The 27,987-nt window shown below is 43.2% G+C and overlaps 2 protein-coding genes across 2 annotated transcripts; both read left to right on the forward strand.

Moving 5' to 3' along the window:
* The first annotated feature begins 232 nt into the window (after positions 1–232).
* On the forward strand, positions 233–17,570 carry LOC146308546 (uncharacterized). Its single transcript, XM_084746653.1, has 5 exons — positions 233–422; positions 1,931–2,082; positions 4,279–5,027; positions 15,470–15,831; positions 17,485–17,570. Exons 1-5 carry the CDS (start codon positions 233–235, stop codon positions 17,568–17,570), a joined length of 1,539 nt encoding a protein of 512 aa, XP_084602779.1.
* On the forward strand, positions 17,536–27,788 carry dipk1b (divergent protein kinase domain 1B). Its single transcript, XM_084745864.1, has 5 exons — positions 17,536–18,050; positions 19,976–20,110; positions 24,792–24,899; positions 26,441–26,617; positions 26,760–27,788. The coding sequence occupies exons 1-5, from the start codon at positions 17,982–17,984 to the stop codon at positions 27,570–27,572; spliced, it is 1,302 nt and encodes a 433-aa protein (XP_084601990.1). The 5' UTR covers positions 17,536–17,981; the 3' UTR covers positions 27,573–27,788.
* Positions 27,789–27,987: the final 199 nt, after the last annotated feature.

A 27,987-nucleotide genomic window follows, 5' to 3' on the forward strand; every position in this document is an offset into this window, starting at 1 on the left:
TGTGTGTGTGTGTGTGTGTGTGTGTGTGTGTGCATGTGTGTGCGTGTGTGTGCGTGTGTGTGATATCAGATCAAAGGAATAGAACTTTAGAATCTTTCCTTTATGACATCAGAATGGAATTCTGATTCTGATAGAATTCTGATGGAATTCTAATACTTTCTGCATACATCTCCAGATCACATTTCCACAAGAAATCTTCAGGAAAGGACGTTTTTCTAGGATAACATAAAAGATGAGCGCTAATAACTCCATACCATACGGTGTAAAAACTTTGCTGGAGTGTGTGATCAGAGCAACACTCTTAGCACAGCCAGATGACATCCCAGAATTTCTCTCTACCCATGTGGCTGAAATAGCACAGTCCAGGGACCACGAATCGAGAGATATCAAGGAGGTCGCCTTTCAGTATCAAGAGCAGTGGGGTAAGTCAGAGTTTTATGTTTTCATCTATACTTAGATATAATATTTAGTTTAGGATGTTCAAAGCGAATCATGGTCCACATTTGTAGCTAATTAATATGTATAGATATATGAAGAGTGATTCATTTATCTTTAACCAAACACTAGATTTAAATTAACAATAGTCAGAACTTTCAGGTCATAAATGTAAATTTAGTTTGAATTTGAGAGGATGACTGCGGTCTCTGTGTTCAGTCATTAATGTCTTTTCTCAGTCTGTTTGTGGTTGTCTTAGCTTTGAGGTTTTATTATGAGATGATAGCATAGACAGTAGAATAAGTGGACATCGTTTCCTGGTCTGAAAAGTGAAGCCAGTGTGGAAAAAGCTTTAAACCTGCATTCTTTCTAACGCCCAGCAGGGGGCAATGTCACCAGTAGCAAACAAGGTGGAGGCTTGTGAGAAAATGACACTGCTTCTCACTTGATTTATGACCTCAGTAAACATTTCCCTAATGAGTTTATGGTCTCAAGTCTTATTGTTTACAGGATCATATCAGTTTTGTAAATTATGGTCCCATTTAGAGTAGAATAGATGATAAAATAGGGCATGCTTTAGGCTATCATAGCTACCATGTGATTGACAAGTCATTCTCAGTGAGCCCCTCCAGTACAAAACACAGGGCTCACCATCAAACTAGACGGTAATGATCAAATATGGATGATTCTTGCTTAAAATGTTTTCAGAAATGAATTTTAGTTTTCTTTAGTTGAAATATGAGAAAGATTGCGACCTGGTGACTTCCAATGTCTTTTCGGTTTCCAATGGAGCCTCCTGAAACTAAGATCAAATGTCAATCGAGATTCTGTTACTACATTGCCTTTGTCTCACTTAAAATGCTTTCTGAAATACAAGTTAGCATACTGTTTAGATGTAATATGACAAAATCTGATTTCCGAGGTAGTCTCCCAAAACTCAGATCAAAACTTACAAACTACACAGTATTGATCAAACATCGATCAAGAGTATGTTGCTACATTGCCTATTTCCTCTTAAAATGTTGTTGGAAACATAGTTTAGTACATTTTTTGGTTGGAATACGAGAAAGATCCTTAATACATCCATGGAATATCATGGCCAGAAAACTCATAAAACCCAAACTCATATCAAACTGTAAAACTAGGTAATGCTGATCAAATATGGATCAAGATTCAACAACTCCACTTCACTTTCACTTAAAATGTTTTTGGATTCATTTTAGTTGTAATATGAAAACGACTGTGAACATGCAGGATGTTATTATTTCCTTCTGAATGGACAAGTCAAAACCAAACCCCACCCAAGTCACAGTAGTTCACTCAGCAGCTCCACACTCTCGCCAGTACTATGCATGCTCTGGTTGCAAAAAAAAAAAAAAAGATGACAGCCCCCTAATACCAGACTCGAGAGCAGTGTATTTTGTATCCATATCAATGTGTTTTTTAAACCATGTGTAACATCCAGTTTTAAATTTTTTTTTATTAATCTTTGCAGAGAATACTGTCTTGGCAAAAGAGAGCAAAAGGAAAGAGAGCCAAGGACAAGCCCCAGAGGAACCTTGTTCACCTACATCCAGTGCGTCCAGTGCAGCCTCTGCGTCCTTCATCATCTCACCTCCCTGTGAAGTGAAACAGACGACATACAGAGTGTCTCCAGTCAGGATTCCAATTCAAGAGGACAGCGTGGGTGAAAAGATATCTCCCTCTACTGAAGTAAGACCAGTACCACCACCAACACTGTCTCCACATAAAGAGAGGGTGAAGACACATCGGGTATCCTCAGTAACGATTTCCATTCAAGAGGACAGCGTGAGTGAAGAAATATCTCCCTCTACTGATCTAAGACCAGTACCACCACCAACACTGTCTCCACGTAGAGAGAGAGTGAAGACACATCGGGTATCATCAGTCAGAATTCCCAGTCAAGAGGACAGTGTGGGTTTACCTACTGAAGAGATAGCTCCCTCTAGTGAACCAAGACCAGTATCACCACCACCACGTAAAGAGATATCTCCCCCTACTGATCTAAGACCAGTACCACCGCCAACACTGTCTCCACTTAAAGAGAGAGTGAAGACACGTCGGGTATCCTCAGTCAGGATTCCCATTCAAGAGGACAGCGTGGGTAAAGAGATATCTCCCTCTACTGAAGTAAGACCAGTACCACCACCAACACCGTCTCCCCGTAGAGAGAGAGTGAAGACACATCAGGTATCCTCAGTCACAATTCCCATTCAAGAGGATAGCTTGGGTGAAGAGATATCTCCCTCTACTGATCTAAGACCAGTACCACCACCAACACTGTCTACACTTAAAGAAATATGTCCCTCTACTGAAATACGACCAGTACCACCACCAACACTGTCTCCACGTAGAGAGAGAGTGAAGACACATCGGGTATCATCAGTCAGAATTCCCAGTCAAGAGGACAGTGTGGGTTTACCTACTGAAGAGATAGCTCCCTCTAGTGAACCAAGACCAGTATCACCACCACCACGTAAAGCGATATCTCCCTCTACTGAAGTAAGACCAGTACCACCACCAACACTGTCTAAGCGTAGAGAGAGAGTGAAGACACAACAGGTATCCTCAGTCAGGATTCCCATTCAAGAGGACAGCGTAGGTAAAGAGATATCTCCCTCTACTGCAGTAAGACCAGTACCACCACCAACACTGTCTAAGCGTAGAGAGAGAGTGAAGAAACATCAGGTATCCTCAGTCAGGATTCCCATTCAAGAGGACAGCGTGGGTGAAGAGATATCTCCCTCTACTGAAGTAAGACCAGTACCACCACCAACACTGTCTAAGCGTAGAGAGGGAGTGAAGACACATCAGGTATCCTCAGTCAGGATTCCCATTCAAGAGGACAGCGTAGGTAAAGAGATATCTCCCTCTACTGCAGTAAGACCAGTACCACCACCAACACTGTCTAAGTGTAGAGAGAAAGTGAAGACACATCAGGTATCCTCAGTCAGGATTCCCATTCAAGAGAACAGCGTGGGTGAAGAGATATCTCCCTCTACTGAAGTAAGACCAGTACCACCACCAACACTGTCTAAGCGTAGAGAGAGAGTGAAGACACATCAGGTATCCTCAGTCAGGATTCCCATTCAAGAGGACAGCGTGGGTAAAGAGATATCTCCCTCTACTACAGTAAGACCAGTACCAACACCAACACTGTCTAAGCGTAGAGAGAGAGTGAAGACACATCAGGTATCCTCAGTCAGGATTCCCATTCAAGAGGACAGCGTGGGTAAAGAGATATCTCCCTCTACTGAAGTAAGACCAGTACCACCACCTACACTGTCTAAGCGTAGAGAGAGAGTGAAGGCACATCAGGTATCCTCAGTCAGGATTCCCATTCAAGAGGACAGCGTGGGTGAAGAGATATCTCCCTCTACTGAAGTAAGACCAGTACCACCACCAACACCGTCTCCCCGTAGAGAGAGAGTGAAGACACATCAGGTATCCTCAGTCAGGATTCCCATTCAAGAGGACAGCGTGGGTAAAGAGATATCTCCCACTACTGCAGTAAGACCAGTACCACCACCAACACTGTCTAAGCGTAGAGAGAGAGTGAAGACACATCAGGTATCCTCAGTCAGGATTCCCATTCAAGAGGACAGCGTGGGTGAAGAGATATCTCCCTCTACTGAAGTGAGACCAGTACCACCACCAACACCGTCTCCCCGTAGAGAGAGAGTGAAGACACATCAGGTATCCTCAGTCAGGATTCCCATTCAAGAGGACAGCGTGGGTAAAGAGATATCTCCCTCTACTGCAGTAAGACCAGTACCACCACCAACACTGTCTAAGCGTAGAGAGAGCGTGAAGACACATCAGGTATCCTCAGTCAGGATTCCCATTCAAGAGGATAGCGTGGGTGAAGAGATATCTCCCTCTACTGATCTAAGACCAGTACCACCACCACCACGTAAAGAGACAGTTAAGACATGTCAGGTATCATCAGTCAGAATTCCCAACCAAGAGGACAGCATGGGTCTAACTACTAAGGAGATATCACCCTATAGTGAACCAAGACCAGCACTACGACCACCACCACTACGTGGAGAAAGGGTTAAGACACGGCGGGAATCATCAGTTAAGATTCCCCATCAAAAGAAGACAAACCCGTCTCTGCCATCTGCATTTCCTGTACTCCCACCAATCCCACAGAAAGCTCCGTCACAGGTTTCAAAACAGGCTCAGGGACAAAAATCAACCAAGGGGCATCGCAATCGTAAATACACTTCCCGCCTGAATGATTCTCCTTACCATAACAAACCCAAAGAAAGGCCTGAAGCTGAGAAGGAACTGGAGCCAGTTAGGAGCAGCACCTTACCGACAGCAAAATTTGAAAAGTCACCGGCAGGACGTAGAATAAGTGAGGTACATATTCCATACAGACCCAAGGGAGGTCATATTTTAGAACCAGAACTAGTGCCAAAGAGAACCAGGGCAGGAACCATGACAAACAGGAGAATTGGTGCAGAAAGCACCTTGCTTCATAGCAGACAAAACACCGCCTTCAGTAGACAAGGCACCGTATCAGGGGGCACAAAGAACCTGGATCCATCACAACAGTCTCATGGGTGTGCTATCCACACTTTGCCTCAATTACCACATTCTGTCCATATCATTAGATACAGGCGTGCGCTTGTACACTGCAATGAAATTCAGCCTCAGTCTGTCTCCACTCACAGTAATATCTCCCTCTACTGAAGTAAGACCAGTACCACCAACAACACCGTCTCCACTTAAAGAAATATGTCCCTCTACTGATCTAAGACCAGTACCACCACCACCACGTAAAGAGACAGTTAAGACATGTCAGGTATCATCAGTTAAGATTCCCCATCAAAAGAAGACAAACCCATCTCTGCCATCTGCATTTCCTGTACTCCCACCAATCCCACAGAAAGCTCCGTCACAGGTTTCAAAACAGGCTCAGGGACAAAAATCAACCAAGGGGCATCGCGATCGTAAATACACTTGCCGCCTGAATGATTCTCCTTACCATAACAAAACCCAAAGAAGGGCCTGAAGCTGAGAAGGAACTGGAGCCAGTTAGGAGCAGCACCTTACCGACAGCAAAATTTGAAAAGTCACCGGCAGGACGTAGAATAAGTGAGGTACATATTCCATACAGACCCAAGGGAGGGCATATTTTAGAACCAGAACTAGTGCCAAAGAGAACCAGGGCAGGAACCATGACAAACAGAAGAATTGGTGCAGAAAGCACCTTGCTTCATAGCAGACAAAACACCGCCTCCAGTAGACAAGGCACCGTATCAGGGGGCACAAAGAACCTGGATCCATCACAACAGTCTCTTGAGTGTGCTATCCACACTTTGCCTCATTTAGCACATTCTGTCCATATCATTAGATACAGGCATACGCTTGTACACTGCAATGAACTTCAGCCTCAGTCTGTCTCCACTCACAGTAATATGTCCCTCTACTGAAGACCAGTACCACCACCAACACTGTCTCCACGTAGAGAGAGAGTGAAGACACATCGGGTATCATCAGTCAGAATTCCCAATCAAAAGTACAGTGTGGGTTTACCTACTGAAGAGATAGCTCCCTCTCGTGAACCAAGACCAGTATCACCACCACCACGTAAAGAGATATCTCCCTCAAGCACATTGAGTAAGTAATAGTAATATGTCCCTCTACTGAAGTAAGACTAGTACCACCACCAACACTGTCTCCACGTAGAGAGAGAGTAAAGACACATCGGGTATCATCAGTCAGAATTCCCAGTCAAGAGGACAGTGTGGGTTTACCTACTGAAGAGATAGCTCCCTCTAGTGAACCAAGACCAGTATCACCACCACCATGTAAAGAGATATCTCCCTCTACTGATCTAAGACCACTACCACCGCCAACACTGTCTCCACTTAAAGAGAGAGTGAAGACACGTTGGGTATCCTCAGTCAGGATTCCCATTCAAGAGGACAGCGTGGGTGAAGAGATATCTCCCTCTACTGAAGTAAGACCAGTACCACCACCAACACCGTCTCCCCGTAGAGAGAGAGTGAAGACACATCAGGTATCCTCAGTCAGGATTCCCATTCAACAGGATAGCATGGGTGAAGAGATATCTCCCTCTACTGATCTAAGACCAGTACCACCACCACCACGTAAAGAGACAGTTAAGACATGTCAGGTATCATCAGTCAGAATTCCCAGCCAAGAGGACAGCGTGGATCTAACTACTAAGGAGATATCACCCTCTAGTGAACCAAGACCAGTGCTACGACCACCACCACTATGTGGAGAAAGGGTTAAGACACGGCGGGAATCATCAGTTAAGATTCCCCATCAAAAGAAGACAAACCCGTCTCTGCCATCTGCATTTCCTGTACTCCCACCAATCCCACAGAAAGCTCCATCACAGTTTTCAAAACAGGCTCAGGGACAAAAATCAACCAAGGGGCATCGCAATCGTAAATACACTCGCCGCCTGAATGATTCTCCTTACGATAACAAACCCAAAGAAGGGCCTGAAGCTGAGAAGGAACTGGAGCCAGTTAGGAGCAGCACCTTACCGACAGCAAAATTTGAAAAGTCACCGGCAGGACGTAGAATAAGTGAGGTACATATTCCATACAGACCCAAGGGAGGGCATATTTTAGAACCAGAACTAGTGCCAAAGAGAACCAGGGCAGGAACCATGACAAACAGAAGAATTGGTGCAGAAAGCACCTTGCTTCATAGCAGACAAAACACCGCCTCCAGTAGACAAGGCACCGTATCAGGGGGCACAAAGAACCTGGATCCATCACAACAGTCTCTTGAGTGTGCTATCCACACTTTGCCTCCTTTAGCACATTCTGTCCATATCATTAGATACAGACGTACGCTTGTACACTGCAATGAACTTCAGCCTCAGTCTGTCTCCACTCACAGTAATATGTCCCTCTACTGAAGTAAGACCAGTACCACCACCAACACTGTCTCCACGTAGAGAGAGAGTAAAGACACATCGGGTATCATCAGTCAGAATTCCCAGTCAAGAGGACAGTGTGGGTTTACCTACTGAAGAGATAGCTCCCTCTAGTGAACCAAGACCAGTATCACCACCACCATGTAAAGAGATATCTCCCTCTACTGATCTAAGACCACTACCACCGCCAACACTGTCTCCACTTACAGAGAGAGTGAAGACACGTTGGGTATCCTCAGTCAGGATTCCCATTCAAGAGGACAGCGTGGGTGAAGAGATATCTCCCTCTACTGAAGTAAGACCAGTACCACCACCAACACCGTCTCCCCGTAGAGAGAGAGTGAAGACACATCAGGTATCCTCAGTCAGGATTCCCATTCAAGAGGATAGCATGGGTGAAGAGATATCTCCCTCTACTGATCTAAGACCAGTACCACCACCACCACGTAAAGAGACAGTTAAGACATGTCAGGTATCATCAGTCAGAATTCCCAGCCAAGAGGACAGCGTGGGTCTAACTACTAAGGAGATATCACCCTCTAGTGAACCAAGACCAGTGCTACGACCACCACCACTACGTGGAGAAAGGGTTAAGACACGGCGGGAATCATCAGTTAAGATTCCCCATCAAAAGAAGACAAACCCGTCTCTGCCATCTGCATTTCCTGTACTCCCACCAATCCCACAGAAAGCTCCGTCACAGGTTTCAAAAAAGGCTCAGGGACAAAAATCAACCAAGGGGCATCGCAATCGTAAATACACTCGCCGCCTGAATGATTCTCCTTACCATAACAAACCCAAAGAAGGGCCTGAAGCTGAGAAGGAACTGGAGCCAGTTAGGAGCAGCACCTTACCGACAGCAAAATTTGAGGTACATGAGTGAGGTACATATTCCATACAGACCCAAGGGAGGGCATATTTTAGAACCAGAACTAGTGCCAAAGAGAACCAGGGCAGGAACCATGACAAACAGAAGAATTGGTGCAGAAAGCACCTTGCTTCATAGCAGACAAAACACTGCCTCCAGTAGACAAGGCACCGTATCAGGGGGCACAAAGAACCTGGATCCATCACAACAGTCTCTTGAGTGTGCTATCCACACTTTGCCTCATTTAGCACATTCTGTCCATATCATTAGATACAGGCGTGCGCTTGTACACTGCAATGAACTTCAGCCTCAGTCTGTCTCCACTCACAGTAATATCTCCCTCTACTGAAGTAAGACCAGTACCACCACCAACACTGTCTCCACTTAAAGAAATATCTCCCTCTACTGAAGTAAGACCAGTACCACCACCAACACTGTCTCCACGCAGAGAGAGAGTGAAGACACATCGGGTATCATCAGTCAGAATTCCCAGTCAGGAGGACAGTGTGGGTTTACCTACTGAAGAGATAGCTCCCTCTAGTGAACCAAGACCAGTATCACCACCACCACGTAAAGAGATATCTCCCTCTACTGATCTAAGACCACTACCACCGCCAACACTGTCTCCACTTAAAGAGAGAGTGAAGACACGTCGGGTATCCTCAGTCAGGATTCCCATTCAAGAGGACAGCGTGGGTGAAGAGATATCTCCCTCTACTGACGTAAGACCAGTACCACCACCAACACCGTCTCCCCGTAGAGAGAGATTGAAGACACATCAGGCATCCTCAGTCAGGATTCCCATTCAAGAGGATAGCATGGGTGAAGAGATATCTCCCTCTACTGATCTAAAACCAGTACCACCACCACCACGTAAAGAGACAGTTAAGACATGTCAGGTATCATCAGTCAGAATTCCCAGCCAAGAGGACAGCATGGGTCTAACTACTAACGAGGTATCACCCTCTAGTGAACCAAGACCAGCGCTACGACCACCACCACTACGTGGAGAAAGGGTTAAGACACGGCGGGAATCATCAGTTAAGATTCCCCATCAAAAGAAGACAAACCCGTCTCTGCCATCTGCATTTCCTGTACTCCCACCAATCCCACAGAAAGCTCTGTCACAGGTTTCAAAACAGGCTCAGGGACAAAAATCAACCAAGGGGCATCGCAATCGTAAATACACTTGCCGCCTGAATGATTCTCCTTACCATAACAAACCCAAAGAAGGGCCTGTAGCTGAGAAGGAACTGGAGCCAGTTAGGAGCAGCACCTTACCGACAGCAAAATTTGAAAAGTCATCAGCAGGACATAGAATAAGTGAGGTACATATTCCATACAGACCCAAGGGAGGGCATGTTTTAGAACCAGAACTAGTGCCAAAGAGAACCAGGGCAGGAACCATGACAAACAGAAGAATTGGTGCAGAAAGCACCTTGCTTCATAGCAGAAAAAACACCGCCTCCAGTAGACAAGGCACCGTATCAGGGGGCACAAAGAACCTGGATCCATCACAACAGTCTCTTGAGTGTGCTATCCACACTTTGCCTCATTTAGCACATTCTGTCCATATCATTAGATACAGGCGTACGCTTGTACACTGCAATGAACTTCAGCCTCAGTCTGGCTCCACTCACAGTAATATGTCCCTCTACTGAAGTAAGACCAGTACCACCACCAACACTGTCTCCACGTAGAGAGAGAGTAAAGACACATCGGGTATCATCAGTCAGAATTCCCAGTCAAGAGGACAGTGTGGGTTTACCTACTGAAGAGATAGCTCCCTCTAGTGAACCAAGACCAGTATCACCACCACCACGTAAAGAGATATCTCCCTCTACTGATCTAAGACCACTACCACCGCCAACACTGTCTCCACTTAAAGAGAGAGTGAAGACACGTCGGGTATCCTCAGTCAGGATTCCCATTCAAGAGGACAGCGTGGGTGAAGAGATATCTCCCTCTACTGAAGTAAGACCGGTACCACCACCAACACCGTCTCCACTTAAAGAAATATGTCCCTCTACTGAAGTAAGACCAGTACCACCCCCAACACTGTCTCCACATAGAGAGAGAGTGAAGACACATCGGGTATCATCAGTCAGAATTCCCAGTCAAGAGGACAGTGTGGGTTTACCTACTGAAGAGATAGCTCCCTCTAGTGAACCAAGACCAGTATCACCACCACCACGTAAAGAGATATCTCCCTCTACTGATCTAAGACCACTACCACCGCCAACACTGTCTCCACTTAAAGAGAGAGTGAAGACACGTCGGGTATCCTCAGTCAGGATTCCCATTCAAGAGGACAGCATGGGTGAAGAGATATCTCCCTCTGCTGAAGTAAGACCAGTACCACCACCAAGACCGTCTCCCTGTAGAGAGAGAGTGAAGACACATCAGGTATCCTAAGTCAGGATTCCCATTCAAGAGGATAGCATGGGTGAAGAGATATCCCCCTCTACTGATCTAAGACCAGTACCACCACCACCACGTAAAGAGACAGTTAAGACATGTCAGGTATCATCAGTCAGAATTCCCAGCCAAGAGGACAGCGTGGGTCTAACTACTAAGGAGATATCACCCTCTAGTGAACCAAGACCAGTGCTACGACCACCACCACTACGTGGAGAAAGGGTTAAGACACGGCGGGAATCATCAGTTAAGATTCCCCATCAAAAGAAGACAAACCGGGGGCGCCCCTATAGCTCAGTTGGTAGGGCGTGCGCACCATGTATTGAGGCTGTTAGTCTTCTGCAGCGGCCGCTGGTTCGAATCCCGCCTGCGGCTCATTAGCTGCATGTCATCCCCTGTCTCTTCACCCCCCTTTCCTGTCATACCTTCAGCTGTCACTGTCAATAAAAGGCAAAAATGCCAAAAAAAATAACTTAAAAGAAAAAAAGAAGACAAACCCGTCTCTGCCATCTGCATTTCCTGTACTCCCACCAATCCCACAGAAAGCTCCGTCACAGGTTTCAAAACAGGCTCAGGGTCAAAAATCAACCAAGGGGCATTGCAATCGTAAAATACACTTGCCGCCTGAATGATTCTCCTTACCATAACAAACCCAAAGAAGGGCCTGAAGCTGAGAAGGAACTGGAGCCAGTTAGGAGCAGCACCTTACCGACAGCAAAATTTGAAAAGTCACCGGCAGGACGTAGAATAAGTGAGGTACATATTCCATACAGACCCAAGGGAGGGCATATTTTAGAACCAGAACTAGCGCCAAAGAGAACCAGGGCAGGAACCATGACAAACAGAAGAATTGGTGCAGAAAGCACCTTGCGTCATAGCAGAGAAAACACCGCCTCCAGTAGACAAGGCACCGTATCAGGGGGCACAAAGAACCTGGATCCATCACAACAGTTTCTTGAGTGTGCTATCCACACTTTGCCTCATTTAGCACATTCTGTCCATATCATTAGATACAGGCGTACGCTTGTACACTGCAATGAACTTCAGCCTCAGTCTGTCTCCACTCACAGTAATATGTCCCTCTACTGAAGTAAGACCAGTACCACCACCAACACTGTCTCCACTTAAAGAAATATGTCCCTCTACTGAAGTAAGACCAGTACCACCACCAACACTGTCTCCACGTAGAGAGAGAGTGAAGACACATCGGGTATCATCAGTCAGAATTCCCAGTCAAGAGTACACTGTGGGTTTACCTACTGAAGAGCTAGCTCCCTCTAGTGAACCAAGACCAGTATCACCACCACCACGTAAAGAGATATCTCCCTCTACTGATCTAAGACCACTACCACCGCCAACACTGTCTCCACTTAAAGAGAGAGTGAAGACACGTTGGGTATCCTCAGTCAGGATTCCCATTCAAGAGGACAGCGTGGGTGAAGAGATATCTCCCTCTACTGAAGTAAGACCAGTACCACCACCAAGACCGTCTCCCCGTAGAGAGAGAGTGAAGACACATCAGGTATCCTCAGTCAGGATTCCCATTCAACAGGATAGCATGGGTGAAGAGATATCTCCCTCTACTGATCTAAGACCAGTACCACCACCACCACGTAAAGAGACAGTTAAGACATGTCAGGTATCATCAGTCAGAATTCCCAGCCAAGAGGACAGCGTGGGTCTAATTACTAAGGAGATATCACCCTCTAGTGAACCAAGACCAGCGCTACGACCACCACCACTACGTGGAGAAAGGGTTAAGACACGGCGGGAATCATCAGTTAAGATTCCCCATCAAAAGAAGACAAACCCGTCTCTGCCATCTGCATTTCCTGTACTCCCACCAATCCCACAGAAAGCTCCGTCACAGGTTTCAAAACAGGCTCAGGGTCAAAAATCAACCAAGGGGCATTGCAATCGTAAATACACTTGCCGCCTGAATGATTCTCCTTACCATAACAAACCCAAAGAAGGGCCTGAAGCTGAGAAGGAACTGGAGCCAGTTAGGAGCAGCACCTTACCGACAGCAAAATTTGAAAAGTCACCGGCAGGACGTAGAATAAGTGAGGTACATATTCCATACAGACCCAAGGGAGGGCATATTTTAGAACCAGAACTAGTGCCAAAGAGAACCAGGGCAGGAACCATGACAAACAGAAGAATTGGTGCAGAAAGCACCTTGCTTCATAGCAGACAAAACACCGCCTCCAGTAGACAAGGCACCGTATCAGGGGGCACAAAGAACCTGGATCCATCACAACAGTTTCTTGAGTGTGCTATCCACACTTTGCCTCATTTAGCACATTCTGTCCATATCATTAGATACAGGCGTACGCTTGTACACTGCAATGAACTTCAGCCTCAGTCTGTCTCCACTCACAGTAATATGTCCCTCTACTGAAGTAAGACCAGTACCACCACCAACACTGTCTCCACTTAAAGAAATATGTCCCTCTACTGAAGTAAGACCAGTACCACCACCAACACTGTCTCCACGTAGAGAGAGAGTGAAGACACATCGGGTATCATCAGTCAGAATTCCCAGTCAAGAGGACAGTGTGGGTTTACCTACTGAAGAGATAGCTCCCTCTAGTGAACCAAGACCAGTATCACCACCACCACATAAAGAGATATCTCCCTCTACTGATCTAAGACCAGTACTACCGCCAACACCGTCTCCCTGTAGAGAGAGAGTGAAGACACATCGGGTATCCTCAGTCAGGATTCCCATTCAAGAGGATAGCATTGGTGAAGAGATATCTCCCTCTACTGATCTAAGACCAGTACCACCACCACCACGTAAAGAGACAGTTAAGACATGTCAGGTATCATCAGTCAGAATTCCCAGCCAAGAGGACAGCGTGGGTCTAACTACTAAGGAGATATCACCCTCTAGTGAACCAAGACCAGCGCTACGACCACCACCACTACGTGGAGAAAGGGTTAAGACACGGCGGGAATCATCAGTTAAGATTCCCCATCAAAAGAAGACAAACCCGTCTCTGCCATCTGCATTTCTTGTACTCCCACCAATCCCACAGAAAGCTCCGTCACAGGTTTCAAAACAAGCTCAGGGACAAAAATCAACCAAGGGGCATCGCAATCGTAAATACACTTGCCGCCTGAATGATTCTCCTTACCATAACAAACCCAAAGAAGGGCCTGAGACTGAGAAGGAACTGGAGCCAGTTAGGAGCAGCACCTTACCGACAGCAAAATTTGAAAAGTCACCGGCAGGACGTAGAATAAGTGAGGTACATATTCCATACAGACCCAAGGGAGGGCATATTTTAGAACCAGAACTAGTGCCAAAGAGAACCAGGGCAGGAACCATGACAAACAGAAGAATTGGTGCAGAAAGCACCTTGCTTCATAGCAGACAAAACACCGCCTCCAGTAGGCAAGGCACTGTATCAGGGGGCACAAAGAACCTGGATCCATCACAACAGTCTCTTGAGTGTGCTATCCACACTTTGCCTCATTTAGCACATTCTGTCCATATCATTAGATACAGGCGTGCGCTTGTACACTGCAATGAACTTCAGCCTCAGTCTGTCTCCACTCACAGTAATATGTCCCTCTACTGAAGTAAGACCAGTACCACCACCAACACTGTCTCCACTTAAAGAAATATGTCCCTCTACTGAAGTAAGACCAGTACCACCACCAACACTGTCTCCACGTAGAGAGAGAGTGAAGACACATCGGGTATCATCAGTCAGAATTTCCAGTCAAGAGGACAGTGTGGGTTTACCTACTGAAGAGATAGCTCCCTCTAGTGAACCAAGACCAGTATCACCACCACCACATAAAGAGATATCTCCCTCTACTGATCTAAGACCACTACCACCGCCAACACTGTCTCCACTTAAAGAGAGAGTGAAGACACGTCGGGTATCCTCAGTCAGGATTCCCATTCAAGAGGACAGCGTGGGTGAAGAGATATCTCCCTCTACTCATGTACGACCAGTACCACCACCACCACGTAGAGATAGTTAAGACATGTCAGGTATCATCAGTCAGAATTCCCAGCCAAGAGGACAGCGTGGGTCTAACTACTAAGGAGATATCACCCTCTAGTGAACCAAGACCAGCGCTACAACCACCACCACTACGTGGAGAAAGGGTTAAGACACAGCGGGAATCATCAGTTAAGATTCCCCATCAAAAGAAGACAAACCCGTCTCTTCCATCTGCATTTCCTGTACTCCCACCAATCCCACAGAAAGCTCCGTCACAGGTTTCAAAACAGGCTCAGGGACAAAAATCAACCAAGGGGCATTGCAATCGTAAATACACTTGCCGCCTGAATGATTCTCCTTACCATAACAAACCCAAAGAAGGGCCTGAAGCTGAGAAGTAACTGGAGCCAGTTAGGAGCAGCACCTTACCGACAGCAAAATTTGAAAAGTCACCGGCAGGACGTAGAATAAGTGAGGTACATATTCCATACAGACCCAAGGGAGGGCATATTTTAGAACCAGAACTAATGCCAAAGAGAACCAGGGCAGGAACCATGACAAACAGGAGAATTGGTGCAGAAAGCACCTTGCTTCATAGCAGACAAAACACCGCCTCCAGTAGATAAGGCACCGTATCAGGGGGCACAAAGAACAGTCTCTTGAGTGTGCTATCCACACTTTGCCTCATTTAGCTCATTCTGTCCATATCATTAGATACAGGCGTACGCTTGTACACTGCAATGAACTTCAGCCTCAGTCTGCTAGGTTAAGGAAGAGAATAAGTGTACATACAATCAAAAAAAAAATTGCAGCTGTATATACAGGCAAATTCAGATGTGTCAGTCAATCGAAGCAAGCGTTAGACAAACTCGGACCCCGGGTCGGAGAGACCCCCACTGGGAAACTGGGACCTCGGGTCGAAGAGACCCGGGGTCGGAGAGACCCCCACTGGGAAACTCAGAGCTCGGGTCGAAGAGACCCCGGGTCGGAGAGACCCCCACTGGGAAACCCGGACCTCGAGTCGAAGAGACCCCGGGTCGGAGAGACCCCCACTGGGAAACCCGGACCTCGAGTCGAAGAGACCCCGGGTCGGAGAGACCCCCACTGGGAAAGTCGGACCTCGGGTCGGAGAGACCCCCACTGGGAAACTCGGACCGCGGGTCGGAGAGACCCCCACTGGGAAACTCGGACCCCGGGTCAGACGCACGCACACACACACACATACACACACACACACACACACACACACACACACACACACACACCACTGGGAAACTCGGAACGCGGGTCAGAGAGGCCCTGGGGAGGCTGCAGGAGAGATCGTTTTTTACAAACTCGGACCTTGGGTCAGAAAGGCCCTGGGGCAGCGGGAGGGTTAAACTATTACAGAGTTTTACTTGAGATTTGATCAAATAACACAATCGACAAACAGAGGTCTTTTATTCTGAAATGACTTGAGCGGTAACAGACACACTGCTGTAAGCCTATTTTCTCTTAAAGGTCCCATGTATAAGATTTATCAGGATTTATTGACAATATTTGTAATTTATTGCCTCTTGACTGGCAATTAGATGATTCCATAATTCCTTTAGAGTAAACATTTTGGCTGTAGTCCACATTACACATGTAATTACTCATTACAGATTTCAATGTTGCCAAATCCTGAATATAAAAAACAAAAGTATCAACAGGATGATAAAGGGATCCTTTATGCACTGTACTGCTGCTTCAATTTTGAAACTTTTGCAATCCACTGGTCATAAAAATTAACATTCTGATTAATAGTGGATCATTGCAGCAGGTGGGTGAAATAAAGCTCTGGGCATTTTCACGCAGCAGCTGTAACGTCATTGATTGTTTAAATCTGACACTATCATCAGGATCTGTTAATCAATGTCCTGTGTTCTTTGACACATCCAAAAGGACATGTACAGTTACAGTTCATACAGTGAACTTGTTTGAAGTAAAGCAGCCATCTAAATCGGGACTTCAATCAAAACAGTCTAAAAAATATTTCCTCTGTTTCCTCACGAGAGCTTCCTCTCTCCTGAGAGGTTTATAACTACAGTTTTTAGTTTTGCTGCTTGAATATTAATAATATTTGCTGCAGTGACATTACTACGCATATGGAAACAAAACTGAATGCTGCTTCTCTAATCATTAATCATCTTTTAATGATTTTAATGATGGCTGCCATTGGCTTGCAGGCCACCCTTTGACAATGCCTGTATGCATGGACGAGGAAGGAGAGACAAGTTGTTTGCAATCTGCAAGTTCAAAAAAAATTAACAAATTAAAGTAGGACAATACACAAATGTTACAATAAAATAGAAATTCCTAAGATGTTAATAATGTTAAAGAAGTAGTCTATAACTTAACTGTTAAGAGCACACATAACATTTATTCTCTCACCAGTTTTGCTTACATCTACATGGTCTTTTGTGTAGCAGGGTGTGTGTTGTTATGTTTTGAGGTCTGCAAAAAAAACCAATTATTTTTATCATCATTTTATTCATCAGACATTTTCTCCAGTCATTCATTAGTTTTATTTTGGTCCAAAAAATGCCAGAAAATGAAAATTTTGATCACTGTTCCCCAAAGCCCCCAAAATTTTCAAATATCGTTTTGTCCACAGAAACCAGAAAATATTCACATTTGAGAAGCTGAAATCTGAGAATTTAGACATTTTTCTTTCAAACAAATAAATAAATTGATTAACCATTATTTACAAAAAATATATTATATAAAAACTGACCAATTACTGCAGCTCTGCTGATTTTTCCTGGCAGGTTAAACAAATACAGGAAGCACAGGCAGATTTCTGTCGGCGGTATAAAAACTCCTCACAGCTGACAGAGATCCCGCATCTTCCCCTTTAAAGCAGCGCAGTGATGAGTCGCTGCTGGGTAACAGAGGTTGTGTGCTCATCGGTTGATCCACTGGCTGTTTCTATGTCACAATCTTGTCTAATTTCATCTGATGAGATAATGTTTTTTACATTGATCGGATTTGCTGCTGATCTCGGCTGATCTTTAATCATTCCGGGCCGTATCGGAGACTTTCTGGCCCATATGGAGCTGAAATCTGAAAACGCTCAATTTCAAGGACGCGCTCTTGATCATTTTTTTCCTCCTCCGGCGAATGATTTATGTTGAAAGATTTGATTAGGAACCCAAATTGTAAAGATCCGGTGTTGTTGCAGTGAAAGACAGGCTGAATGGCAAATGCTGCGTTTGATGATTAGACGCTGGTTTGGGTTATTTGCGACGCATGGCGTAGGTTTGCTGTAAGGATGTGATCAGACTGGTTCTTCGCTCCGCTGCTGCCTCCTCTATCAGAGTCGCTCATGATGCCCAGGGCTCTGCGGAGACTGGTCCATTTGGTGCTCTTCTGCCCTCTGTCCAAAGGTCTGCAGGTATGCATGATGTCAGGCTGCCGTCCTTTGTTGCTAGGACAGGGTCCACACGGTTAATTGTCTGCATGCATGTCAAACTGTCAGGGTGTATCTGTCCACATGCATCACAACATCTCGTGAATTGCAGGATGCAGGCCAGTATTTGCTATCTTTGTTTTGTCTTCATGCTAAGTGACAAGCTGTTCATTCATTTATTGTTGTGTCAGGACCTGTGTGATGGAAAGTTACTCAATACATTTATTCTCTTACTGTACTTGAGTATTTCCATTTTATGCTACCTTCTATTCTACTGATACTCACTCCACTGCATGTATTTATTATTTTCAGCTGTAGGCACTAGTTAATTTTCTGATTAAGAGTTTTTCATTAATTAAAAAAAGATAAGCCTGTAAAATAAAATGCACTGTTTAAATTAGTGGTTCCAGTCCTTTTTGCTTATGACTCCTTGCGTTATGAGTTTTTTAGAATTAAATAAGAACAGTGGGAGAAGATCTTTTACTGACATAAAGGTAATAGTAGTAGTGCCTCAGTGTGGAAATACTCATGCATTCAAAATCTTACCTAAGTAAAAATACAAACGTATTAGCATCTACTTAAATCACCAAAAGTAAATGTCCTCATCATGCAGGATTGCCTATTTTAGAATACTGTGTATTATACTACTGAATTATTGATGCATTCAACTGTTAATCTCTTTCATGTTGCAGTTAGAAAAGGTGGAGCTGATTTCAGCCACTTTATATACTGCTGGGATGTAAATCATGTTTTAGTAGGCTAGTTTTGTATTAATAATCCTTATCTGCAAAGTAACTAGCAAATGAAGTTATTAAATAAATGTTGTGGAGCAAAACGTACAATACTGACTTCCAAATGTAGCCGAGTAAAATTATAAAGAAGCACGAAATTAAATACTCAAGTAAAGTACTAAAGTACAGTATTTGAGTAAATGTACCCATTTACTTTCAACCATTGTATTTCAGAGGGATATATTGTGGTTACCATTCACTTCCACTGCATTTATTTACAGCTGTGGTTACTAGTTATGCCTACACTTCAGACTAATATTTTTCATAAAAACAAACAACCAAATGATAACCTTGTAAATGTAATGCATAGTTGACATTTTAATTAGTGGTTACCAGCCTTTTTGTAATGCCTAACAAAAAGTATTTTGTTTGGGTTTGTATCAGTTGAACTCAGTTGAACAGTTGAAGTTGATCTTACTGAAGCAAACAAGTACAAGTATTTAACAAAGCTGTGTAATAAAATGTGGCTACACATTGATACATCAGTATTAACAATCGATTAATGTTATCTGTAATACAACAATAAAAAAAAAAAAAGATTTTTGTGTTAATACTTGCTGTACTTTTACTCAAAGGGACAGTTCACCCCAAATCAAAATTACATGGTTTTTCTCGTGCCTGTAAAGTGCAGTTTATTCACCTAGATGGTCGTGGTGTGAGTTGCAGAGTTTTAGAGATATTGGCCGTAGAAATATCTGCCTTCTCTTGAATATAATGGAACTAGATGACACTCAGCTTGTGGTGTTCAAAGTGCCAAAAAATAAATTTTAAAAACCCAACAGCAATGTCTCTTTGCAGGAATCATGACCCCGCACCTGAAGATAATCTACAGACCGTGTTGTTAGCAGGTTCATGTGGGAACTATTTTCTCTCCACAGCTTCTCCTCCATGAGTAGGTGCATGCTTCTTTCCATGCAGTGAAACAGTTGAAGCACAGCAGAAAGAAAATAGTTTCGGTATGAAACTGCTCACAACAAGGTCTGTTGATTATTTTGAGTAACCAGGTCATGATTTATGGAAAGAGACGCTGATGTTGAGTTTTTTAAATTAAATATTTTACTGTGTTTTCTCTTCACCTTTCTCTCCTCCATCCACCTCTTTTCTCCCGCCTTCCTCAAGAGTCGTATCCCAGCCATCAAGGTGAAGTACCTCCTCTTGGCATGGCTGGGCATCCTCATCGCCAGCTGGGTCATCTACATGCAGTACGCCTCCTACTCTGAACTCTGCCGCGGGCATGTGTGCCATATGGTCATTGTAAGTATAGCCTCTGAATGCTATGACAGCCAGTTTCATAACTTCATCAGTGTGACAGTGATCAGGATGCTACAGAAAGATCAGAAATTTAGATTACTGCATTACTGTGTCTTCACATTTCTCCTGTACAACAATCTCTGACAGATGTCATGCCTCATCCTTCATTCAAAATTATATTATTGAGTTAAATGGTTAATTTGTGGGAAGTAAATTAATATTATGATCAGATTTCACATTATGTGGGACGTCTAACTCTGATGTGCTTAAATATAAGACCCATATAACATGTGCATTACAGGCCAGAATGGGCAAAAAAAAAAATCTCATTTGGTTGTAGCACTAGTCTCGACCAAAGATGAAAGATTCTTCTAAATTTCTCCATAACTGCTCTAAAGCAGTGATTCCCAACCTTTTTCTATCATCGAATAAACTCACAATCCCTGACTGAGTGACATATTTTATGGATATTTCATGATATATTGGATGCATAACAAAAACAGTACAGAACAACTCATAAATTGTTCAAGTAATCCAAATAATGACACAATAACTGCAGGAAGTTTGTGTGAAATTAGCCATTTGGATGAGATGAGATTTCCTGATATTTTTAGGAACTTTGTATTATTATTACAATTATCTGTATTAGGTATTTTCTTTTCTAGGTAGTTTTCTTTTAAAAACAAATCAGCGGTTTCTTCTCTGTGATGACTGGTGATGGTCATAAGCTCTTTGGTTGTTTGTATTGTTCAGGTCTTCACTGTGGCTTTTTTTCTGTGAGATTTTTTTTAAACTTTATATCTTAAATAATAATCTAAACTTTAAAAATAGCAATGTCATTCAGTTTCCTTCACGGAAGCGAGTGAAATGCTGAGATACGTACGGCTATATATATTATATATAAGTTGTCTAACACCACTTAAAATCAAGAAGGCCTTGCAACCCCTCGTCAAGCTTTGATGACCCTGTAGTGGGAGTCAGGACCCCTGGGTTAGGAACCAGTGCTCTAAAGGGTAAAAGAAAATGTAGTTTTTGCAACAAATTCAAGCTGGGTGAAAAGCTTCAATAGCACACATGCTAATCAATACAGAATGGATTGGTTTTGAACCAAGAAGAAGAGGCAATGCTGTACGTATCATGAGTTACTTGCTAAAAATAAGCTCTACATCCTGTCTACATGTGTCTACATCCTGGCATGTTTTATAATATTTTGACCATGTTTGGGGTCTGCATAGAATAAATGATGATAATATTCCAGCTGATGCAGTCAAGTGCTTAAACACCTAAATATCATGAGTGTAATCATTCACCAAACACATTATTCAATGTAAGTTTTGATCGCTATTTGTTCTGATAGCTATTTATTTGAAATATAATAATTATGTGAGGATTCTGGTTTTCATTTTTGATTTACCTCATTTTGATTGATCTTTAATTTGAAATTGAAATCACCCCTATTAAATAATGCGCAAGATTTCAAAACAAAGGGAAACATGGCAGGACAACTGGACAGCAGGACTGTCTTTTGAGGAAGAGGAGGGACAGTTGGGGGTTCCTTCATGCATGGCCTGACCCTGACTAAAGACACGGCCTATAGCTTAACTCCTCTCCTGCTGTGCCCAGCTGCCGCCAGGGCTTTTCGGCTCTTGACAACAGAACAGGCACTGACATTTAATGAGACACTGAGGAGCACAATGGTGATTCAGCGGGTAACCACACAGAATTATTGACGCATAATGGAAGATCAATGATGTAACCTCATTATGACAAATAACAGTGCGTGTGCCTGCATGCATGTGGATGTACAGTTTGTGTGCCTCAGTTTTAGACAATGATAAGTAAAAGACAGCATGATTACAAGGTAACATTTGATGCCACTGGAATTAGTGCTGATTGGGTCTGATTTTTGTTGGGTACACGAAGGTTTTTGGCTGGTTGCTGTTTTGTATTTTGTTTAGAAAACCTTAGAAATCTGGCAGGTTAACTGTGCATAGTAGAAGACAAAGTCCTGTTGCTATAGGTGGCAGAGAGGCATGCTCATCGGATGTAAGTCAGTAGGCTACTTCATACTGTTTCAAAGTTTATATAGTGCAAACCACAATGAATGACCTACATGGGTATGAACAGTGGTATCATGGGAATGCATTGTTAAAGCTGGCCATACATATATGAAATAGCTGAAAGGAATACACCTTTTTCATGGCAGCCATGTTGATATGAAACAGCAGGGTAGACACAGGTCTTACCGATGATACTTTGAATCGAAGGGTCGGCTCACGCCCATTTTTGAAAAGCGGAGAGGGGCACCAGCAAAGCTAAGCAATGTACTGCTGTGGACTGGGTCAGCAAGAAAAGGTATTTCACTTTACTTTGCTGTCGGTCATTATATAAGCCAAATATCGCCCTCTCCAAACCAACCAAAGTCCATGGGTGAAATCGGTAATTCTACCTTGCAGAACACAGGACTTGCTTGGCTGTGGCTGCTTTGACCTGTTAGTTTATTTGTGTTGTTGTGTGACAAAAGGTGAACTATCCTTCTAAAACACCAAAGTCACAACGAAGCAGTGATAGACCAAAAACTCCCATGGTCTGCTAGGAAAATTGGAGTTCGGTTGCTTGGAGGAAGCAATATTTGGCTTATATAATGGCAGGAAAGGCTGTTTCACAGTAAGGTTAAGTGGTGAAAATATTTTAAATATAGCATACACTTAAACTGTATTGATTTTTGTTTCAGGTTGTTCCTTTTTAAGTGGCTAAAATGCCTTTTGTTGCTGATTCTGTCCACAGAAGTACATAGCTACTGTGCTTTTCCCACCTGGGGACGTGCCGGCTGCTGTCTACTATAGCTAATACACTGACCATCAATAAGTACCTCGTATAATCCCACATTAATAATCCAAAGTATCCCTTTAAAGTCCCATTCCATTTAGTGTAGCAGAGCCTTTCTAATGAGCCAACATGCACAATAGTAGCATCCTGACTCTGTTTGGCCTGAATGCAACAAACACTTAATTTGTATAATTGATAACACCTGTGTTTCCTCTACTATTTCATGTCAGAATGGCTGGTGTGGAAAAGGGCCATAGTTGGACATTTTTGGAAGATGGTTAGATTAAAAGATCGATACTCCCTGATGCTAAACCCAGCAGCGGGTTAGCTTAAATTAGCTGAAATTCTGGCGTCTCCTGGCAACCTCACAGTGATGACAAGACTTCATGAAGTCAGTGGGTTTGGCTAAGAAATGGTCTGGCACATAACCCACTGTGAACCAACATTTGTTTTTACTTGTTAAATCGTGAGCTTTTGAGGTGCTGGTAGGCAGATTTTGTTAAACTTGGACAGAGACAGGGTAACTGTTTCCACCTGTTTACAGTACTGATACTCTGAGAACGAAAGTTTATACTGGGTAAAAGTTGGAGGTGAAAAAGATTACTTGAGGCTTTGATAAAGCAGTTTTAAACCTGCTTGTCTCTTCTTCCTTTCAGTCCATTGATGTGTGTGTAAAGGGCAACAAATCACATGACCTTCTGCCACTCTGTGTATAACTTAGATGTGTGCAGGAGTTCCTGTGTATGCTGTATCCTTTTTTTTGTACATGATGCACAGCCTCCTCTGTTGGCCTGACGGTTTCTCACTTGAACTTGAACCCACACACATTTACACTTTCGTTTATGGGGCAACTCACTTAGACTTAAAGGGATAGTTTGGATTATTTTAAGGGGGTTGTATGAGGTACTTATTGATAGTCAGTGCGTATGCAATATTGAAAATATTTCAACCGTGTTTCCTTGCTGTCAGACAGCCATTTCTCACAGGAAAGCACCATTATATGAGCCAAATATCTCTTTCCAAAGCAACCAGACTATCTGCAAAAATCAGTCACTTTACCTTGCAGAACATGGGAGTTTCTGGTCTACCGCTACCTTGATCGGTTAACTTGTTTATGTCATCATGTGACTTTGGTGAATCTGAACTAACCCTTTAAACACTTACGTCACACAAACACATGAGCTAATCAAGGCAGCGGTAGTCCAGCAAAGACCGTGTTCTGTGGGGTAAAATGATGACAGATGAAATTATGTTTGGCTTACATAATGGTGGTTTCTCATCTAAAAAGGCTGTCTGATAGCAAGGAAATACTCAAAATATAGCGTGCATTTATGCTGATAAATATTTTTTAGGTGGCTAAAATGTATTTTGATGCTGGCCCTTCCCATAGCCGTTCATTGCTTAGATTCTGTGCTGGTGCTCCTGCTGCTTCTCCAAACTCAGGCTATCATCTACTGTAGGTAATACACCGACTCTGGATAAATGACTCATTACAACTCCATTTCAGATAATCCAAACTATCCTTTAAAACAGGAAGAATTCATATTTTTTCCCACTTGGGGGCAGTAAAACAGCTATAAATATAACACACCTGTTGTTAATATGAATGTGTGATTCAAATTTGTACCCGGTATAGTATTAAATTACCAGTAGTAACAGTTAACTAACAGTTTGTGGAAATGCGTGCAGAATGTCTGATGTGATTTTAGAAATGCACTGGATGGAGCATAAAGAAAGGTTTGGTTGAAGGTGTAAATAATCAGGGGTCTTGAAATGCTTGATGTATAATTATTACGTTTGCACGAGGATCTGTTCCCTGTTGTTAATGTAGTGCATTTCCTGTTTACTTTTGCAGTGTGATCACTATAGGAGGGGCATTATATCAGGCTCATCATGCAAGGCGTTGTGTGATCAGAGGACTCTCACCTTGCAGCACTGCATGTCCACCTCCTCCACACATCAGGTAACAGAAACACTCACACACCTCTGGCTAAAAAAATGCTTTCTAAAAATAGTTTCTTATATACTAATCAGAAACACAAACTTTTTTTTTTACATAACCCCTGAGGCCTTTCAGTATATTTCATGTGGCATTATCCTCACACACTTTTTACAAATACACAAAATATGATGCCATTAATGCGATATTCTTTTTTAAAGGTCAAGTGTGTGAGATTTACAGGGGATTATTGACAGAATATGACAGACATGGAATATAATATTTATGAGTATGCTTTCATTGGTGTATAATCACATGATAATAAGAATTATTGTGTTTTCATTATGTTATAATGAGCCGTTTATATCCACAGAGGGGGCGGGTCGGCTTCTAGGGAGGATGTCATGTTGCCAAGCACGGACAAACCAAACATTAGCTCTAAATTTTGCCTTTCACATTTTTTGCAGCCAGCATAGCTTCTCCTCCACCAGGCCTATTGAATAACTTTTTTTTAGAACGGCCAGATTTGAAAGTTAAGTGCCAAGCGCCTGATGTTTACATTTCCTCTGTCTGATCTGTAAAGTTATTAATTTAAATATGTAAAACAATGAACCTTTTTTGCTCCTCTTTGTTAGTTTTCACAATTGGAAAAGAAACATTATGTACAAAAGTAGAAGAAAAAACAATGCACCTTTATATCCTAGAAGTAGTTTCCACTTAAGCAGCTTTTTAAAATAATAGTTGTCTCTGTATAATCAATGTGAATGTGAACTGAAAGTTTGAAAGTTAACAAATTATTTAAATAAAATAACAATGATATAACAATTTATAAATGATAAAATGGCCAGATTGGGGTCAGATTTTGCCCAGACCCTGCCGATTGAACTAATAAAATTAGTGGCTCATCAACAGTTTACAGTTTAACCTGAAACATAAATTTTTCTGCTCATTGATTTTCTGGAGAAAAAAAACAAAACTTGAGTGTATGGCTTATTCTCCATGATTCATAACATGTTTAAAAATACATAAAATGTAATAAAATAATAAAAATGAATAAAATGTTTTTCTTCTGTTTGAAAAGGGCAGTTTGAAAGGAGAAATATGTCATATATGTATTGTATTAAATCATAAAATGACCATGATATGTTAGTAGAGTTTAAGAAAACATGCTAAGTTGAAATAGCAGCTTCTCTGACAGCAATGCAACAGCCAGAAAGTTCTCCTTTGAAATTTACATTCTGGTCTAGAACGTCTGTTTTTGTTTGTCTGTTTCACATTAATTAGAATTAAAATGAATGCTGAAAGTTTGCTGACTGTCTGTTTATGAGTCGTATGAAATCATGAACAATATTTTAGATGTTTATAACAGTTAAATTGAGCAATATGTTAATGTAACCTGGTGGTCCGGAAGCTCCATCTCCAGGGTGTGCACTTTCAGAGCCTGTATTACATCGATGCCTGTGTTTGAAATAAAATCCCAGCCACTGCCCGTCATTGTGTCGTACATACAAACATTCTTACATATTCTCTCATCTCTCTTCGTTCAAATGTTCTTGTACTTGCAGGTGTACAGTGGACTGTGGAAGGAGAGACCTGTTGTGATCAAGTGTGGTATTGAGGATCCAGTGAAGGTTGATGGGGCTCCAGACTCTGTGCTGCGACAGGAGATGGGCTTATTTGACAAACCCACTCGTGGAACCTCTATGGATGAATTTAAAGAGATGCTGCACAGTTTCCTCAAGGTTCTCTCTCTCAGCAATTACACTATATAAGTTATCAAATGGAAGAACTGCCACCAATGATAGTAGGACTTATCTAATCAAAAACTTGAATATTTCTTGATTACAGCATAATAATCAAATTTTGTCAACTTCCTTCTTGCAGGCTAACCTTGGTGAGCAGTCATCTTTGAGCACGTTGGTGGACCGGGTCATCACCCTGGCTGATGTCAACCAGGACGGCAAAGTGTCTCTGGCGGAGGCAAAGTCTATCTGGGCTCTTCTCCAGATCAATGAGTTCCTCCTGATGGTGGCGCTGCAGGAGAAGGAGCACACCCCCAAGCTGCTCGGCTTCTGTGGTGACTTGTACGTGACGGAACGTGTGGGCCACAGCTCCCTCTACAGGCTGGAGGTGCCCCATTACCTGCAGGCTCTGGTCCCAGAGGCCTTGAGCTCCAGCCTGAACCACTGGCTCGCACCGGCCTGGCCACGCAGGGCTCGCATCACCATCGGCCTGCTGGAGTTTGTGGAGGAGGTCTTTCACGGGTCCTACGGGAGCTTCCTAATATGTGACGCCAGCCCTCGCCATGTGGGCTACAATGCAAAGTATGACTGCAAGATGGCCAACCTGCGCAGTGTGGCATCTGAGGCAGTTGTGCGGGGATTTTTGAGGGGGCGGCGATGTGAGACGAACGCAGACTGTACTTACGGCCGAGACTGCACGGCCACCTGCGATCGACTAGTGAAGCAGTGTAATACTGAGGTTGTACAGCCCAATCTTGCCAAGGTGTGTGTGCTCTTGCAGGATTTTCTGCTTTTCGGGGCGCCCTCAGACCTCCGTGGGGATCTGGAGAAGCAGCTTCGCACCTGTGTGACACTCAGCGGTCTGGCAAGCCAGATGGAGGTGCATCACTCGCTAGTCCTCAACAACCTGAAGACATTACTGTGGAAGAAAATTTCTAACACTCAGTACTCCTGAAAACAGGTTGAGATTATCCAACCTGTACCTCTGCATAAAGAGCGAATTATTACATAAACATGAGAAGTTTTTGTGTAAGAAGATTTTCCAAATGTGGTTGCAGTTTATGTTACAATACACTACACAACAAGCTGTACTTTCTATCATATTAGACATTAACTAGAAATAATATATTTTTTGTTAGCCAGTATTAGACGCTTTATTAGACTTTAATATAGGTATCAAATAAAGAACATATCATCTCTAGTTTTTGTCAAACTTGATACAAAGGACAACTTTCTACATCTTTCTAGTGTACTGTAAAATAAAGTGCGACCCCAAATGGTTTAAAGGATGGTTATTAATGTATTTTCACTCTACACTGACTGTGAATAACAGGAAACTGTGAAATAATGAATTTAAAACAGCAGATGAG

The sequence above is a fragment of the Lutjanus erythropterus genome, chromosome 20, assembly GCF_056507025.1.
Source record: "Lutjanus erythropterus isolate fLutEry1 chromosome 20, fLutEry1.hap2, whole genome shotgun sequence".
NCBI classification, from domain to species: Eukaryota; Metazoa; Chordata; class Actinopteri; order Lutjaniformes; family Lutjanidae; genus Lutjanus; species Lutjanus erythropterus.

Bases quoted from the DNA above. Each gene is read 5' to 3' on its own strand.
- LOC146308546 (XM_084746653.1), top strand. From the start codon at position 233: ATGAGCGCTAATAACTCCATACCATACGGTGTAAAAACTTTGCTGGAG. The intron at 2,083-4,278 runs GTGTCTCCAGTC...AAGACACATCAG, and splicing joins TGAAACAGACGACATACAGA to GTATCCTCAGTCAGGATTCC. The intron at 5,028-15,469 runs GTGTGCTATCCA...AGGCAAATTCAG, and splicing joins CCATCACAACAGTCTCATGG to ATGTGTCAGTCAATCGAAGC.
- dipk1b (XM_084745864.1), top strand. From the start codon at position 17,982: ATGATGCCCAGGGCTCTGCGGAGACTGGTCCATTTGGTGCTCTTCTGC. The intron at 20,111-24,791 runs GTAAGTATAGCC...TTACTTTTGCAG, and splicing joins ATGTGTGCCATATGGTCATT to TGTGATCACTATAGGAGGGG. The intron at 26,618-26,759 runs GTTCTCTCTCTC...TCCTTCTTGCAG, and splicing joins TGCTGCACAGTTTCCTCAAG to GCTAACCTTGGTGAGCAGTC.